This window comes from Rhododendron vialii, chromosome 5a, assembly GCF_030253575.1.
Source record: "Rhododendron vialii isolate Sample 1 chromosome 5a, ASM3025357v1".
NCBI classification, from domain to species: Eukaryota; Viridiplantae; Streptophyta; class Magnoliopsida; order Ericales; family Ericaceae; genus Rhododendron; species Rhododendron vialii.
Window position 1 is genome coordinate 29,834,999 of NC_080561.1, and position 19,419 is coordinate 29,854,417.

Genomic DNA, 19,419 nt, shown 5'->3' on the forward strand with positions numbered 1-19,419 from the left:
TGCTTGGTAGTGAACTTTGGTTGTAGGAGGGGATGAATTACTTGGAGTAATTGTCACGCCCTCAATTTTTAAACATAAATAAAATAACTTTACTTAAATAAAATTCTCACAACATTATACATCGAATCCAAAAGAGTTTACCATTTCCTGTTTATTAAATTATAGTTCTAACTCTAAGAGTTTAACGATATTACATTATAAGGCACCATGGCCCAAAGTTTCATAGATACAAGAATTAAGAAGGTTTACAACGCCACATAGTCAAAAGCATGGAAGTGAGATTTCATTACACTATCAAAATGTGGTTTTCAAAGAAACTAAGTGTCTCCATGTTGTTGGCTTTCAAAAGAATGCACTTGGATGCATGCACAACACTCCATGCTACTGCTCTGAATTCACACTTGAAAAATGAAGGGATAAGCTACACTATCCCAGTAGAAAAATTTACACAACTATTATATGCAAATGGGATGACAGGTAGAATGAATAGCTGAGGTAAAATATGGTATCTCAAGTGTGAAACAAAAGGTGAATAGTGTTGGAAAGCGGGAATGGCACAAATTCGTGCACTAAACAAACTCAACTTTTATTGATGTCTAACACAAATATATTTACAAAATTACACCTCTCACATTCACACCTCACAACTCTATTTCTCACATCCACTGGTGGACTCCCTGATGCGCTCTCTCTCTCTCTCGCTCCCACACTTTTAATCACTGCTAGAGCATCCATTTATAGGCATATAGTATAAATATTTCAAGCCCATGCTTGGAGACTTTTTCTTCCTAGCCTTTAATTTCACACATGCTTTTCCTATCAACTTGGATGCCCACTTGCCTTCAAAGACTGCTGAGATATATCCACGTTTTTCATTCTGTGGGCACACGCCCCCTGGAAATTTTATTTTGGGTGTAAAATCGGGTGCGACCTTTTTTGAAAAAGCGAGGCAAAATGCTACAATTTAGAGTTGCCACTCGGGTTTCGCAGTATGCACCCAAGGAACCGAACTTGAAATGTTTTGCTACATTGTTTGATTTGAAAAAAAAAAGGCTTGTAGACTGCTCGATAGAGCAGGACTCTATCAGGTAGTTCTTGGTGGTTTGGCCTTGGATACCCCTGGAAGCACTACCCGTGGGTAATCATCACCTTCAATATCTGAGGTCGGGAGCTAGGTTACGAGAGGGGAAGGGTTTTATGGCACCCCTCTCGCCCAATCCGAAGATTGATCTCTACTCAAGAATTTTGTAAAACATTTGCATTTTTTTTCTCATTGATCATTTCTTTAGTCAGTGAGGGCGGGGGAATAGTTAAAGGGGATTAAAACTATAACAAGTTGCATTTATGTGCCAAAATGTTATGGATGACTTATTGAAACAGTATAGATAGAAAACAGACTTCTGTGAGCATTTTAAACAAATTGGAAAAATTGATCTGGAATGACATGTGCAAGAAGAAGTCTGCATACACTGGCCAAACCGTTGCATGCAGGCTTCACTTGCGCATGCCACACACAGACTGGCGTACTCTAGTAAGCCTAAACTCACAGCTCTTATTTTCAATCCTCTAGGCTCTAGAAAGGACCAGTGCACACCCAGGACAAACCACACAGTTTATATAACAAGATTTATATAGATACAGACAGCATAAATGAATCTAAGGAAACAAAATAGACATGACACCCCATAAACAGTGTGGGGAAATAAATAGAGGCTAAGGCCTAAATACCATGCAAGGGCCAGCCACTGGACCTTGACATAATTGTCGTACGCCAGTCATAAGACGTCGTATGCAAGTTTTGTCGTTTGTCCAATGCTTGGCTTTGCATCATCTGGGCTCTGGAACATGACCAGATGGATCCTAGAGGCCTTTTAAAGCAGAAATAACAAATAAATACCTACGCAGTCCTAAAATACAGAAAGCTATAAATTGGTCATTAGCATGCAATGGGGTGTCAATATGAAAAGAAAAGTATAAAATGGATGATCAATGATCCCCACACCAGTTTTGCACGTACTGCTATAATTGGCGTACGACTAATTTCTACTGGCGTGCGCCATTAATCACCACACACGATCCTTGAAACCCTGCTAGCTTTAGGGCCATAACGGGTATTGATTGCTAGCCTTGACCCTACCAACCCCCCTCAGGGGTCAAAACAGAATATATACAAAAGGTGGTATACCTTTGCTTTGAGTTTGATGATGTGTTTAGAGATTGAACTTGGGGTTTAAGGGATGGAGGGTGTATGTTTGGGGTGTGAAGGGTGTATGGAGAGGTTATGTGCTTTCTCTTTCAATGGATGAAAGAAAAGGAAGCAACGAACCAAAAGGGGAGAGAGAGAAAGAGAGAGAGAGAGTTGGAGCTTTTATGAGTGTAACCCCTCGCATATAAATGCAAGGGTGGTATTTATAGGCAGGGAATGACTGGAGTGGGTGTGTAACCACTTGAGTTAAGGGCTGATAGCCATGAGAGAGAGCCTCCCATGCATTAAATGCATGGGACTAGTTGATGGGGGATGTAGGAGAGAGAGGGGAGCAACACTGCTTGTTTGCAATCATCAGAAAACTATTTAGCGTACTGGGGTGGCCGCAAAAGTCTTATGCACGTGGTTGAATAGTGATATTTGAATGGCTTTGACTGGCGTACTCCAGCACTACACCTGCATGCGCTAGTGGTAACTGAGTCAATGGTCGATGACTAATAAATGACAGTTTACCAGCGCATGCCAGCAAAGTAGCAGCGTATGTAAGCAGGGTTTTGCCGAGGCCATTTGGTTCTAGTTTGAAGGGTTTGAAATGGACCTCGAAAGAGGTTTGGGGCTCTCAAAGCTCAAACATACCAACAATCTCGGGATATTCTTGACCATATTCATCATTGGGCAATCAAAGACCGTAAGTAAACTAATCTGGACAGTCCAGAATATGGCGTCTACAGTAGCCCCCATTTGACGGCACTTGGAGCACTATTGACTTGGTACAAGTAACATCAAAGGTTTTCTAGACACCCTTCCAGGCTATCCAAAATAGAACATACGACTCAAAGTAGACATGAAACTTAAGGAACCTGACTGATGGACTGAATTTGAATGGGCGAGCCATTGCTGGAGATCGATGACGGGAAAATCGTCGTTTGTTAGTCGAATTGGACAGAATAGGTTGTCACTACAGAGTTAGACGAGACAAGCCGTCGTTGAATGCGGACGGGACATGCCGTCGTTGCTGGGGATCAAACTATCCTCGGCACAAAGAATTCCAACATCCACGGGTAGGTCGTGTCAGGTAGGTTGAATTCCATCCATTGGGAATCGAGCCAATCTCCTTATCAAAGACCATCCGAGACAAAGCAATAAGGCTGCTGGAAGATATGCTTGAAGCTAGACTGAAGTAGAGGTATCTGTTCGGGGCAGGCCGAGGTGGACTCTCCTGGGGAATAGTTAGTTACAGACGGACGGACCTATCGAACGATATTCTGATCGTCATTGATGAATTAAGCCAGACGATGTTCTGATAGCTGTTGAGGGAGAGAATGCAGACGATTTTTTATTATTTTTGATTTGGACAGAACCGGGAGCTCATTCTTTATGATGAACGTGTCGTTTGTGGATTGTACTGGACCGGCTGTCGTTAAAGAGAACGGGTGGACCATCATTGAGTTAGGACAGTAGGTCATCATTAAGGATGACGCGAAGAACATTGTTGAGTTAGGACAGTGAGTCATCATTGAGGATGACGCGGAGACCATCGTTGAGTTGGGATGGTGGGTCATAATTAAGGATGACGCGAAGACCATCGTTGACTAGGGACGGTGGGTCATCATTTAGGATAACGCGTAGACCATCGTTGAGTTGGGACGGTGGGTCATCATTGAGGATGATGTGGAGACCATCGTTGAGTTGGAACGGTGGGTCATCATTGAGGATGATGCGGAGACCACCGTTGACTTGGGACAGTGGGTCATCATTGAGGATGACGCGGAGACCATTATTGACTTAGGATGGTGGGTCATCATTGAGGATATGATGGGGAGACCATTATTGAGTTGGGACGGTGGGTCACCATTGAGGATGACGCGGAGGCCATCGTTGACTGGTGGGTCATCATTGAGGATGACGCGGAGACCATCGTTGACTTAGGACGGTGGGTCATCATTGAGGATGACGGGGAGACCATGGTTGACTTGGGACGGTGGGTCATCATTGAGGATGACGCGGAGACCATCGTTGACTTGGGACGGTGGGTAATCATTGAGGATGACACAGAGACCATTGTTGAGTTGGGACGGTGGGTCATCATTGAGAATGACGCGAAAACCATCGTTGAGTTAGGACGGTGGGTCATCTTTGAGGATGACACGGAGACGACATGGAGAACATCGTTGAGTTAGGACGGTGGGTCATCATTGAGGATGACGCGTAGACCATCGTTGTGTTGGGACGGTGGGTCATCATTGAGGATGACGCAGAGACCATCGTTGACTTGGGACGGTGGGTCATCATTGAGGATGACGTGGAGGCCATCGTTGACTGGTGGGTCATCATTAAGGATGACGCGGAGACCATCGTTGACTTGGGATGGTGGGTCATCATTGAGGATGACACTGAGACCATCGTTGAGTTGGTACGGTGGGTCATCATTAAGAATGACGCGGAAACCATTTTTGAGTTAGGACGGTGGGTCATCATTGAGGATGACGCGGAGACGACGTGGAGAACATCGTTAAGTTAGGACGGTGGGTCATCGTTGAGGATGACGTGGAGACCATCGTTGTGTTGGGACGGTGGGTCATCATTTAGGATGACGCGGAGACCATCGTTGAGTTGGGACGGTGGGTCATCATTGAGGATGACGCGGAGACCATCATTGACTTGGGATGGTGGGTCATCATCGAAGACGACGCGTTGACTTGGGATGGTGTGTTATCATTGAGGATGACGCAGAGACTATCGTTGACTTCGGACAGTGGGTCATGATTGAGGATGACGGGGAGAGCATCGTTGACTTGGGACGGTGGGTCATGATTGAGGATGATGCGGAGACCATCGTTGACTGGTGGCTTATCATTGAGGATGACGCGGAGACTGTTGTTGACTTAGGATTGTGGGTCATCATTAAGGATGACGGGGGGACCATCGTTGCTGGGATGGTAGGTCATCATTGAGGATGACGCGGAGACCATCGTTAAGTTGGGACGGCGGGTCATCATTGAGGATGACGCGGAGACCATCGTTAAGTTGGGACGGCGGGTCATCATTGAGGATGACGCGGAGACCATCGTTGACTTGGGACGGTGGGTCATCATTGACGATGACACAGAGACCATCGTTGAGTTGGGACGGTGGGTCATCATTGAGAATGACGCGGAAACCATCATTGAGTTAGGACGGTGGGTCATCATTGAGGATGACGCGGAGAACATCGTTGAGTTAGGACGGTGGGTCATCATTGAGGATGACGCGGAGACCATCATTGTGTTGGGACGGTGGGTCATCATTGAGGATGACGCGAAGACCATCGTTGACTTGGGATGGTGGGTCATTATTGAGGATGACGCGTTGACTTGGGATGGTGGTTCATCATTGAGGATGACGCAGAGACCATCGTTGAATTTGGAAAGTGGGTCATCATTGAGGATGACGGGGAGACCATCGTTGACTTGGGACGGTGGGTCATCATTGAGGATGACGCGGAGACCATCGTTGACTGGTGGCTTGTCATTGAGGATGACGCGGAGACCGTTGTTGACTTAGGATTGTGGGTCATCATTGAGGATGACGGGGAGACCATCGTTGACTTGGGATGGTAGGTCGTCATTGAGGATGACGCGGAGACCATCGTTAAGTTTTGACGGTAGGTCATCGTTGAGGATGATGCGGAGACCATTGTTGACCTGGGACGGTGGGTCATCATTGAGGATGACGCAGAGACCATCGTTGACTTAGGATGGTGGGTCATCATTAAGGATGATGGGGAGACCATCGTTGAGTTAGGACGGTGGGTTATCATTGAGGATGACGGGGAGACCATCGTTCAGTTGGGACGGTGGGTCATTATTGAGGATGACGCGGAGACCATCGTTGACTTGGGATGGTGGGTTATCATCGAGAATGACTCGGAGACCATCGTTGACTTGTAACGGAAGAGGGTTTGAACTCTATTGGGAAACGGGGATAGGCAGACCATCATTGAATGCCGAGGCAGACTCTCCTAAGGAATAATCAATTGTGGATAAATCATTGCCTCAGAGGATCGAACCTTCTTCGGCACAAAGAACTCCACCTATCACGGGTCGGTCGTGTCAGGTAGGTTGAATTCCTTTTGTTGGGAACTAGAGTCAATCTCCTTATCAAAGACCACCTGAGACAAAGCAATAAGACTGTTGGAAGCTGCACTCATTGTAGACCGATGTGGATTAGGATAGGCGGATCGTTGTTATAGACTGATTGGACGGGCGGACCGTCGTTGTGGATCGATCGGATGATGTTCTAATCGTCATTGTAGTCGGACAGGACGGGCGGATCATTCTTCAGGATGAACGTGCCGTCATGGATTAGACAGAACTGGTTGTCGGTGTGAACTTTCGTGGACCGGCCATCAGTGAACTCGGATTATATTTTTATCCCCCAAAGTGTATTCCAGGTGCTAGCAGAGCGGGACAGAGAGGCTGTATGCTTGTCATTTGCCACGGAGAAAGGGGATAAGGAAAACAGTGTGTGGCACCCCTTTTACAATTTGTACTATCCCAAAGCAGCTGCTTCAACTATGATTTTAGTAGTGACTCGATCCCAAGTACGAACCCCAAAATCCTGATTTCCTGTTGCGTTCGATACTGGATAGGCGTGCTTATGGCACTGGATAGATTTTTCCTGCTTTCAACATTTGATATACAATATGCAACGATATGTATACTAAATTGAGCGCACAAATTGAAAATGCAGATGCAAGCTAAGGGTGGCTCCTAAGAGGACAACGACGCCTGAGGATTACCACTGAGCCTCATTACTTTACTGTCTTTTGCTTTGGAGATGCGTTTCCCAATAGATAGATGTTGAGCGAGCTGGTGCGCCCCAGTTGACATTTAGGAGTGGCATTGGGCCTGCTTCCCTTTTCTTTGATGCTTGGGTGGATGTGCCCCATAGATATGCTTTACTTAGCCTTGGGCTGACGTGCCCCTGTCGCTCACGAGATTTGCACAGCTCGTGAATTACAAATGCTAGAGTAGCAGTATAAAAATTGCATTTTTCAGTTTATCAATCTCCTTTTGACAATGTCCAAAGAACGCATAAATCATCTGCTAATATCTAATTATCTAATTTACATTGACAAACGATCTGAGTCAACAAACAGACACACGCATATATGTATAGACTCGCCTAGCTCGAACGAAAAGGGAAAAAGAGCCCCAGGATTCAACGTGGACTCTTAGACACACGGAAAATAATGAAATTTTGGGCATTAATGAGCCAAAATTCAAATATCTCGTAGACAGGTGAAACTGATACTAGCAAAAGGTCAAAAAGATGTACAATGACCCGTACGAATCGACAAAAATTGGGAAAAGCGACCCGACATGAGAAATAAATCGAAAGACTTGAAAAATGTCGCAAAGATGGACATAAAGCGCGAAAGATGACTCTTATAAGGCCCGGACTGAAACCGACACCCCTGTGTTGTCACATTTGGTCTGTATGACCTGCACGGCATGACAAAACTTGGCGAAAGCCCCTTGAATGACATTCAAGGTACTTTGAACTTGAGATAGAAAATGACAAGTTGGAGGCAGTAGTTGTCTGCTTCCAACTGCTGCTGGATTGAAGAAGCGCATGTAGGTTTGAAACTAACGCACATCACTTTGAATAAATGCGTGTGAACCTCAAACTAGCGTGCATGATTATAAGTCTGCTGCAGCTACTCATACCAGACTTTGCTGAACTTAGAATAAACTTTGAGCCGTTAGGCCTCGCAAGCATTTTGTTTTGTTTTTGATGCTTCAGATATTTTAAGGCTTTTGCTCAGCTGTGAAATTGAAGAAGTAGTTCGAAATAAGATTGAAAGACAAAAGATTTTCCCTCATTCTGCACAAATGAAGCTTGTCTTTTTCTTTGACTACGGCGATGTACCAAAGCCTTGGATCCAATTAATAGATTGCGACCGAACGTCAGGTGTAACGCCCCGAAAATTTGGAGAGATTAAAAAAAATTGGAAAGAGATTTCAATTATAGATTTCCATTTTGAAGCATTTAAAATTCCAAAAGCCTAGTCAATTCCAATCAAATCACAACATATCAACCTTAAAGTATTTTGCCAGATTCTCTAATTGTACAGTATTAAAATAATTAATTGAAATTACAGAGCAACTAAAGGTTTAACTAGAGTTCGATGATATCTTCTTCGGTCAACATCAAATCATTCCTTGTCTATGCTCTTCTGTTCTGTCTTCAATACCTGGCGTTTGAGTTACCAGGGCAACATAGTACCGTGAGCGATGACGCTTAGTAGCCAAAACCCACCCAAAACCCATAACTTACAAACAAGGGCATGTACAATACATTTAAAGTAAGAACAATTAAAGTAGCAAGCGATCAATTTCAATTACTAGCCTTTTAACTTAGTGAAATCTAGAATCTCAACATTTGAGAAACATCCTCCCATGGTAACTACTAGGACTATGGCCATTCGTGAGACCGCTCCCCCTTGCTTGCCCTTACCGAGAGCCCCGACGAAATGACCTAAGTTATGTACTCAGTCGGAGTCATCGATCGCCTCGCAAGGATGAATTCCCTAGGGAACTAACCGTAACCACTTGGCCCACAAGGAACTAACCGTAACCTTGGGAGTAGATAGACCATAACCTGGTACTATAATACATATCACCCTTTTATCTCCTATTCAAAAAGAGTGATCACGCAATGCCATATCCTAAGGTTTCGAATCGACAATCAACTGCCATACCCTGGCTTCAATTCTCTTCTCCCAAATTGGACTCTGCGGATAACCTTCAACAGATCCGGATTCACTGGATAACCTCCAAGAATCCCTTCACAGTATCTCCTATCTTTTCCGATTTTCCTTTAACTTAAAAATCATCTAAGTGATTCTCAAACTACCGTAGACCAATCTCTAGTGAACCTACTGTCTGTTCAAAGTTCTCGTGAAACATGGTAATCAACAATCAATCATTATAATTCACAGAACTGAAATCATGTCTTTACAAAATAAAATTTATCGAACACATGAAGCATAACAATAAGAAGCGTACTAATCTTTGTACATTTTGAGTTATGGCTTAACTAGGCTTGTATGAGATCTCGATGCACATTAGATATTTCCATGGGTCGATCTGTATGTAACAGAAATATAATTAGTCTAGTCTCGACAATTCAGAGGCTTTGTTATAATTAACAACAATTGTTAGATCCCTAATATTAACCTCAAAACTTCTTGAGCGATCATTTTACTTTAGGAATTAACCTTATACTCCCTCCGTCCTTTATTTATAGTCCGGTATTCCATTTTGGGCTGTCCCTTAATAAGTGTCCATTTTGTAAAGTTAGTAGATAAAAGTTGATGAATTGTCTATTTTGTCCCTAAAAGTAGATTCCATTTTAAAAAGTAAGTGAGTAAAAGTGTAATGATGATGGGTAAGTAGGAAAAGTGGAAGAAAAAGTTGATGTGAAAGGTATAATGATGATGTTTTTTTAATAAGTTGAAATTACGAAGCTGGACACTTAAAAAGGGACGGAGGGAGTACTACTAATAGTTAACAAATTCTCCGGTTGAATTACTCAGTGCACAGGTAACACAAATTAGGGGCACTACAAGAAAATAAGGCTTTAACGGCATTTTTATTACCGGCATGTGATAAAGTGCCTGTAATATTAGTTATTACCGGAAAAAATCATCTTTAAACGGCATGAGTTATAAAATGCCGGTAAAAAGCACTCAAAAACGGCATTATTGAAAAAAATGCCATTTTTAGTATAGTCATGGGCGGCAATAATACCATGAACGCGCGTGATTTTTTCTCCCCTACTAAAACGATGTCGTCTAGTGTATACTGGAATACTTTTCCCTTTTTCCCTCCTTCTATTTCCCTCGTTTTCTCTACTTCTACTCTCTGCAAACAAAAATCCCCAAATCAAAACCCCAAACGGAAGCCCAAAATGAAAAGCCATCAATGGTGCCCGGTGGTCGATCGAAGCCCTAGCCCATCTTATTGGTCATTGATATCTCACCGTACTCGCAGGTAGACACGATTTCTTCTTCATCGATCTCTCCTATTTCCTTGTCACAAGATTTGGAGGACATTCATGCGTTCTGGGGTTTGAACCTTGCATCCCCTCTCTCTATTTAGAGTTTTGGGTTTACAAAATTTCTGCATATGTTCACTTTTGAACCTTGAATCCTGTCTCTCTGTTTAGGGTTTCAGATTTGCACGTGAGTGCTCATAGCTCCAAAATCAATGTACAGTGTTCTATTTCTGCCATTGGACTGCGGTTTGTCACGTGATTTGCTAAAACTGTTGGTTTTGATTTTGTGAATAATGTTGTAGTTGATGGTATGAGAAACTTTTTTTTTTGGCTGAAATTGGGGGAGACCATCTCGATTTTGTGTATAGATGTGGATCTTTCAAAGATGCGCATAAGCTGTTTGTTGAAATGCATGTTGAGAAAGTGAAGATAGTGGTCATATGGTTGATGTTTTGTTAATATAATAATCCATTTTTAGGAGTAAATTTGTCATTTAGCATAACTTTGTTATTAGGAACAAAAATGGACTTGCGACCATCCATTCCTAAGTCCTTAGATGTCACAGACTCACACAGCCATGTTGTTCTTTTTGCCCGCCAAGTTGAATTCTTCATTGTGTTCTTCCCATTAGCATGGGTCATCACCGAAGGAAAACTACTAGGTTCCTAGAGAGAGTGATAAGGATGTCGAAAGGTGTTAAATTGGGGGTTTTGTGGTATCCATTTGAGTATTCATGCCATTTCATGTTAGAAATCTATGGATCATGCAATTTCGAGTTGTGCCATTTTCACAAAACCGATAAATAAGGGTTGGAAAACCGCCACAACGATTTGATTATAAACTCCTCAAGGAAGCTACTCATGGGTTCTCGGATTTAAATTTCTTGGCAGAAGGTGGGTTTGGAACAGTTCATAGAGGGGTCTTGAGGGATGGTCAGGTGGTTGCAGTGAAGCAGTTGAAGTCGACTGGTTCAAAGGGAGATACTGATTTCTGCAGGGAAGTGAGGGTTCTGAGCTGTGCACAACATAGGAATGTTGTGTTACTTATTGGGTTTTGTGTCGAGGGAAAAATCAGACTTTTAGTTTACGAGTACGTATGCAATGGCTCCTTGGACTTCCATTTACATAGTATAGTTTAATTCGTTCCATTTTCTTTCTGCCTACATTTATGCACCTCATCCCTCAGCCCATACTCTGATTTTTACTGCGCATAGGCCAATGTTTGTTTGTTTAATACGATAATATTCAATTGACTAGCTGTGCCCTCAATGCATGCATGATCTGATCACAACACATTGTTTATGCATGGTAGGGAACAAGGGAACACCTATAGATTGGCACTCACGCCAAAAGATAGCCATTGGAACGGCAAGAGGGTTAAGATACCTTCATGAAGATTGTAGAGTGGGTCGTGTCGTTCATAGAAATATGCAGCATAGAAACATCCTCCTAACTCATGATTATGAGCCTCTGGTACTTCTTCTTTTTTCTGACAAAACTGAAATCGTTAATTTCTCCAATGTGCTGCACTAGGAGTAGAAATTGATCAACTTTAAAATGCACCGATGCGACCCATGGACTTCTAATGTCGTGCCACGGCTACTACTCATCTTCACATACTATTTTTGGTTTTGAAGTTCATGTCTTGCCAACTTAGGTTCGCTGGTCTTATTACGTGGCTTATCTATTTAGATTGTTGATTTTGGGCTTGCAAGATTGCCCACAGAATGCGATATATCCGATGAGCAAGTTGTTGGAACTTCAAGGTAATTGTCACACGTGTCCTTCAAAAAATATACCCAATATTGTATCCTTCTCTCAGTTGTGAACAACTCTGGAAGCCAGTGAAACTTGATTCTTACTAAGTTTTTGCTTAAAAAAACAGTACGGTTTCTCCTCTTTCAACGTGATGCGTTTTGTATATTATTGCCTTCACTTTTTGGTTACAAAAACAGTGCAGTTTCACCTCTTTCAACGTGATGCGTTTTGTATATTATTGCCTTCACTTTTTGTTTTCCTTAGTACTATTCAATCATGCAACTCTGTAATGTTAAGTTCAAAAACTAGGATCCAAACATTATGGCAATGTGATTTTTGCCGATTCTCTGTCAGGTATCTTGCACCGGAGTACTTTAGTGATGGAAAGATTACAGAAAAAGTTGATGTATATGCATTTGGACAGGTATTATTAGAGCTGATTACAGGTCGAAGAACCATAGACTTCCAATGTTATGAGGGACGGCAAATGGTTCATGGAAATTTTCACTCCTTGACTGCACAACCTGGCCATATGTTTGTAAATAAATACCAACTCAATGACTTGCCAACGGAGGTTCAGGCGATGAGTCGTGCTGCCTTCTTGTGTCTAAACCCTGATCCTGAATCGAGATCCCCTGTGCCAAAGGTTTCTACCTCCCTCTGTGATCTAATAATTAGATAGAACGTTTCTTCAAGTAATAGCTTTTTCTTGCTGACTCTTTTTGATCGTTTGTGATTGCTTCACTTTCTTTGTCGAGAGGTCGATTGCACAAAATGAACCACTTATTTTTGTATTTACTAGGTCCTAAGAATACTAGAAACAGGAGATGGAGTCGTCCCTCTGGGCTTGGACTTGAACTCTGTGGGTAGTAGAAGTGGATATATACGAGGTCTAAATTCAAACATAGGACTTGAATCGACAAACGGGTATTCTTGCAGGCTTTCTCATTCTTAATAATACTCAATCGGCTTGGAACTTTATCTGGTGAGTTGCCTGGATCTATTTGTACTTGTTATTTTTTGCTGCTCTTTCGCATCACTTAACTGTTTCTTTTTCCCAAGTTTATGCCATCGTGGTTATTGTCCATGGCCAGTCGTTCTTTGGGAACTCAAGTTTGGAGCCTTCAATACAATCCAAATGTTGTTTCATTTCCTAGTACTGTTTCAAAGCTTTGCATATTAGTGTTCTGTCCAATCAATGATAGTTTTCGCCTATGATGCACGGACACGGATATGGATACTGACACCGACATGGACATGGGGACACAAAAATTCTAAAAAACTGGAGACACGGATACGGCGGGGGACCACGTGTATATTTATTTATTTATAACATGAACAATCCAAAATACACATAAAACCGTGAAATAAGGTTCAGAATTTTATTTTGCATGTTTGCGTAAGTTTCCTATTCTATCAATAGATGCTAATTCTTCAAGTCCATAGCAAAGTGGCAAGATTTTTTTTCATTCATTTGGCTAATTAACTTTTTGAGTATCTGTTTTTTTTTGTGTGTGTGGACTGCAGAGTAGAGTTAATGAATAGGTATAGACATTATGACATGCAAATGTCTAATTGGTTAATGTATGAAGGACTCCAATTCCAATTGCTCAAAATGAGATGTCTAACGTAATTTTATGTTTAGATCCTAACCCTTGCTGAAAATAATAGTGTACTGGGACTTGATCCAAACACCTGTATTGGACTCTAGACTAATTTTCCTTATATTTTTGTTCATTAGGTATTAACATGGGATTGGGATGTCACCATTTAATGCCTTTACAGCTAAGCTAATAAAAATTTCCTATGAATACATTTGAAAAGTAAGATAATAGTTGAAGATCATGTTGGATATAACATTCATTCACATGCTGCCAATGTTTTAAATTTCAACACGTCAAACGCATCACAAATAGGTGTTGAGAGAAAGGAGGTGCCATAATCACATCAACATTCTACAAGCAGTCACACTACTCCAAACTTGCACTCGTTGGAACAAAGCAATGAAGGGTCAAGAACTTCAGTTGGAGCAGGTACATTCAATTTCAGTTGGAGTAAAGAAGATCTACCAATAGGTGACACAGCAGGTCGCTTACAAAGTCATCTTGGCATCTTAGCAAGAGGGCTCCAGAGCTATATCCATACAAGGAACGCTTATGGCCAGAGGTTAAGGTATTTATTCTAGGGAAAAATTAAGATTATGGGTTACTGTTGCTGCTGCTATTGTTGCTGAATCTATCTTCTAAGACTGAATTTTTATTAGTTGAGCTAATGTTGTTGCCGCTATATTGTTGGTGTTTAGTTGCTCTGTGTTAATGCATATTTGATTGGCTTTCTGCCTTGTTTTGTGTTGATGTTTCATCAACCTTCATTTTAAAACATCATCGTATCATTCGATGTACTTCTATGTAGGCAAACACAACTGTACCAAACGTTTATAAGCATAATTGTCTAATGTCCTTTCGAAAGAAGTGGAAGGATTGGAAAGAAGAGCTTAAAAGAACTACTTATGGCTTATATGATAATGATGAAGGATTGGAAAGAAGAGCTTAAAAGAACTACTTATGGCTTATATGATAATGATGAAGACCGTTTAGCGAATTGTCCGAATAGGGGTCGATCTTGATCAAGGGAGAATTCTTGTTCAATTTTGGGGCACTCCAAAGTACCACCTTGGTATCGTTTAGTTCTTGTTCCTCTTTCTAATCAATACAAACGTATGTACATGGATAGGTAATACTGAATTTTGTTTGTTATAGACACTCAATAAAACCAACCGTGAAAGCATACGTTAGAAAATGGGACACACAAGTGGTTGGAAGGGCCATTGTCGCGTAAGGGATAAGGTATAGGACACCCTTCGCCAACATCACCAAATAGGGATGGAAATGGAGATGGAGATGTGTGGGCAGCGTGCCCTTTTAAAAGGATTCCGTTCCCTTTAAAATGCCGGTTCGAGGGAGCGCTTAAGCTGGACGACAAGCGCTCGCAGAAATACAGAGTTGCCACTCGGGTTTGAAGGTCCGACACCCAAGGAATCATATTTCGAAGCACTTGCTGCGCTGTTTGATTTGAAAAAGTTAAGGAACCAGTTCGTCATAACCATATTTGGGTTCGAGATCCAGGTTACGAGAGGAGAAGGGTTTTAAGGCACTCCTCTCGCCCAATCCGGAGATCGGTCTCTATTTAGGCATTTTGCAAAAACTTTTGTGATTCTTCTTTTAATCAATTTTAGCCAATTAGGGCGGGGAACAGTTAATCGGGGATTTAAAATGTAATAGTTTGCAAGATGTGAATGATACTCCCTCCGTCCCAAAATGATTGTTCGGTCCGCAAAATGGAGTGATAAAAATAATGCAATTTTTTCAAGAAAAAATTCAAACTTTTTTCACAAATTAAAAATACTCATTGATATCTAGTAAGTTGTTAAAAAACTTTTGATTTTTTCTTGCAAAAATTGTATTATTTTTAACACCCCGTTTTGCGGACCGGACAAACATTTTGGGACAGAGGGAGTAGCATGGATGACATGAAATGTTGGAAAATAAATGGAATAAGATTCAACACTGCAATTAAACATCAAACAGTGCTTTGGTATGGATTTGACGTGAGTAGTGGCCAACTTGCATGAATGGAAATTCATGCATGCAAGCCAACCATCGCGCGACAGACCCATACAAACACGCGAGGGTTGATGTCCTACCAACAGGTTGAATTTTATCCCCTTCTGGGCTATGGAATGACCAGTACTCACCCAGAGGGCAAAGCAAGTAGTTTATATGTACTGAAAATAAACAATTATTACAGACAGGAATAAGTTACAACCCCTAAACAGTGAGGGTATTAAAACAGAGGTCAAGGACCAAGTTGCCCATGCAAGGGCCACCACTGGAGAAAGTCTTAGCATCGCGCGATGGATGTGACTGCACTTTCAGGAATTGTTTTGCATGCCTGGGCTCTGAAACATACTCAGAAGCTACCCAGGGGCATTCCAAAGAAAACAAACAAGCTATCTACGCCTAGCTATGAGTTTTAACATGCAAAACAGTGAGCTTATCCTAATCATGCTTCAAATATCTTATAATACTAAGGAAATAGAGAAATAACTAGCATCCTATCCCCACGAGGACCATTCCGTGCAACCTGGAACAGTCGCGCGAGAGTCTGGGTCCATCGCGCGATGGAATGCTAGCACACGGTTCTTGTAACCTTGCCAGCTTTAGGGCCAGGACTGGTATTAATTACCAGCCTTGACCCTGCCAGCCCCCCTCAGGGATCAAAATAGTAAATAGTAGGTATGTTATACCTTTGCTTGAGTGCTTTGAAGATGGATTTGAACAAGGTGGTGTTGCTTGGGCAAGAAGTATGAGAGTGATTAGAATGGGGAAATATGGAATGTATTAGGGCTTGGAGTCTTTCTTGCTTGAGAATTGGTAACCTAAGGTGTAACTTGATTTTTTGTAACCTTTTGGAAGGAGGACCAATGGGGGTACTTATAGGCAAAAGCAGGTGCATGGTGGGTGAGAGGCTTGGCCTAGCAACCAGCCAACAAGGCTGGTCAACCTCGCTTGGTGGAGAAAGAGGCCAACAAGGTGATGGGACTGGTTGTGTGGGTGGTGCAACCCATGCATCTGCAGAACACTGTTGAGTCGACGAAAATGGGGTTCTTCAGGGCAGTGGCCCCCTGATCATCACAAAAGCCAGTTGGAAAAAGGTGAAAGTGACAGGTGTTGACCATCACGCGAGGGTATGAATCCATCGCGCGACGGTTATACCAACCTACGCGATAGTCAACAGTCAAGGCATTGACGTTGACCAACACCTGGCAGGTACATCATCGCGGGTGGGATCTAATGGATCGCACGAAGGTCAACCCTGAGGTCAGAGTTTTGACTCGGGGTTTTTGGGGTTTAGGATGGGCTCCACTCACTCCAAGTTCAAGCCATTTTACTCTCAAGACTGTTTTTGATCTGATTCGTCATCAGGGAAACAAGAAATTGAAAAATGAAGTAAAATAATTTGGGAAACCAGATTGGGGTGTCTACAGTAATCCCTCTTTGACGGCACGCGGAGCACCATTGACTGGTACGGGTAACGTCAAAGATTTCTAGACATCCCTCCCCATTTACCCAAAAGTCGAATAAATGAAGAATGCAAACAAGTATATACAAATACCGTGCACCGATGGGCTGTCGCTGATTGAAAGCGGACGGATGGATCGTCGCTGATTTGATTGAGGACGAACAGATTGTCGTGGATTGAAATTGGGGACGGATGGATCGTCGCTGATTTGATTGAGGACGAACAGATCGTCGTTGATTGAAATTGGGGATGGATGGATCGTCGCTGATTTGATTGAGGACGTATGGATCATTGCTGATTTGATTGAGGACGAACAGATCGTCGTTGATTGAAATTGGGGACAGATGGATCGTCGTCGATTTGATTGAGGATGGATGGATCATCGTTGATTGAAATTGGGGACGGATGGATCGTCGCCGATTGAAATTGGACGAACGGATCGTCGCTGATTTGATTGAGGACGGATGGATCATCGCTGATTTGATTGAGGATGAACAGATCATCGTTGATTGAAATGGGGGACGGATGGATCGTCGCCGATTGAAATTGGACGAACGGATCGTCGCTGATTTGATTGAGGACGGATGGATCATCGCTGATTTGATTGAGGACGAACAGATCGTCGTTGATTGAAATTGGGGACGGATGGATCATCGCCGATTGAAATTGGACGAACGGATCGTCGCTGATTGAAATTGGGGACGGATGGATCGTCGCTAATTTGATTAAGGACGGATGGATCGTCGCTGATTTGATTGAGGATGAACAGATCGTCATTGATTGAAATTGGGGACGGATGGATCGTCGCTAATTTGATATGGGTTCTAGCTTTGAAGATCATGTAACATGACCATCATCAAAATTGCTGCAGTGCCATAACGAGGAACTATGGGCATTTGCAACATGATCAGGCTTGCCCAAAGGCTAGATTGGGCCCGGGGGTCCAACCATTCCATCGCGCGACAGAGCCACTTCGTCGTGCGAGGGTTTTCTGTTAGGGCTTGGGTTTGTAAAGAGCCCAAACCCGGCCCACACCTGCCCTCGTCCATACAATCGACGGGGACATTCTGAAACCGCTCATACCAGTTACAAACTCCCACCAACTCTCTTCTCTCTCAAACTTTCATCCAAACCCTCGATCTCTTCACGAAAATCAACAAACCCATGCACGCATGAACACCCATGGCAGAACACGGCAATGGTGGCGGTGGAGGAGAAGTCGTTGATCATCCGGAGGACGAAGGAAGACCAATGGAGGTCGAAACGAGGGATCAAACAGCAACCGAGGAGGCCATGGGTATGGGTGCAACGGTTACAGGCGGCGGCGATGACGTGCAAGGCCGTGAGCAGGAGGCCAGTGGTAGTGACAAGCATCGCGCGACAGAGGAAGCTGGGGCCGTGGGTCTTGAGATTGAGCCGTTGGATCCGAGCGTAGCCGTGAGTGGCTTGGTAGTGATGGGCGGTAGTTCTGGAGATACCGGCGGCGACAGTGCTGGTGGTGATGACGTCGGGCCAAGCAGGTCTCCGTCGAGGGACCCGAGGAGAGCAATGTTCTAAATGGCGCTTGGAGCTAGTAAGGCGGAGACCCACCTCCAAGCGCCAAGCAATTCGGCATTTTTTTTTTTTTTTTTAACAAACCATTGTCCAATCAAGCTATATTCTATGTATCCATAATACAAGTTCAAAGTTCTACATAACCATAATGCAAAGTTTAATGTACAAACCCAAATGAAATTAAGTAGTAGCAACTAGCAAATAAGTTGAATAAGACAATAAGTAGAAATAAACGAGATCGAAGATCCCTAATGCCAAGTTAAAAGTTCATCTCATTTCTTTAACTCTTCTCCTCCATACCCTTCCAAAACTTGATCTACATTAGTTTAATACTATACATTTTAAGCCGCCAAAGGCCTCCAAAGGCCTCCAAAGACGTCGATGATGCCGCCAAGACCGCCTAGGCGGCCGGCAAACCTCCCTAGGCGCCAAATCGCCGAGGCCGCCTAGACCGCCTAGGCGGCCGCCAAACACCGCCAAACCTCCCTGGGCTCCAAATCAAACGCCAAGGGGTATTGGCGTGGCGGTAGGGTACCTCCAAGCGCCTAGGCGGCCTCGGCGGCCGCCTTTTAGAACAGAGGAGAGGCAAGGGCGTGGCGGCCGAGGAGACAGAGGCCACATGGATTCCATATAGGGAGGAGGATGTACTCTTCCGGCCAGCACCTACATCGTCAGGCCACCGGCCGATCACAAAACAGGATGTTGCAGAGCTCCTGAGTGACGAACAACTAGCCCAACTTTTGGAGGATAACCTCGTGATAGGGGCTGCTGTTTTAG

General features: G+C 43.2%; 1 protein-coding gene across 1 annotated transcript; it reads left to right on the forward strand.

Annotated features, from left to right (window-relative positions):
• Positions 1-10,039: 10,039 nt before the first annotated feature.
• Positions 10,040-14,385, forward strand: LOC131327790 (proline-rich receptor-like protein kinase PERK8). Its single transcript, XM_058360922.1, has 8 exons — positions 10,040-10,245; positions 10,421-10,495; positions 10,618-10,692; positions 11,057-11,376; positions 11,561-11,721; positions 11,941-12,014; positions 12,361-12,652; positions 12,809-14,385. The coding sequence occupies exons 1-8, from the start codon at positions 10,040-10,042 to the stop codon at positions 12,959-12,961; spliced, it is 1,356 nt and encodes a 451-aa protein (XP_058216905.1). The 3' UTR covers positions 12,962-14,385.
• Positions 14,386-19,419: the final 5,034 nt, after the last annotated feature.

Coding starts and splice junctions, on each gene's coding strand:
- LOC131327790 (XM_058360922.1), top strand. CDS start 10,040: ATGTCGTCTAGTGTATACTGGAATACTTTTCCCTTTTTCCCTCCTTCT. Junction 10,246..10,420: donor ATATCTCACCGTACTCGCAG/GTAGACACGATT, acceptor CTCTCTGTTTAG/GGTTTCAGATTTGCACGTGA. Junction 12,653..12,808: donor CGAGATCCCCTGTGCCAAAG/GTTTCTACCTCC, acceptor TGTATTTACTAG/GTCCTAAGAATACTAGAAAC.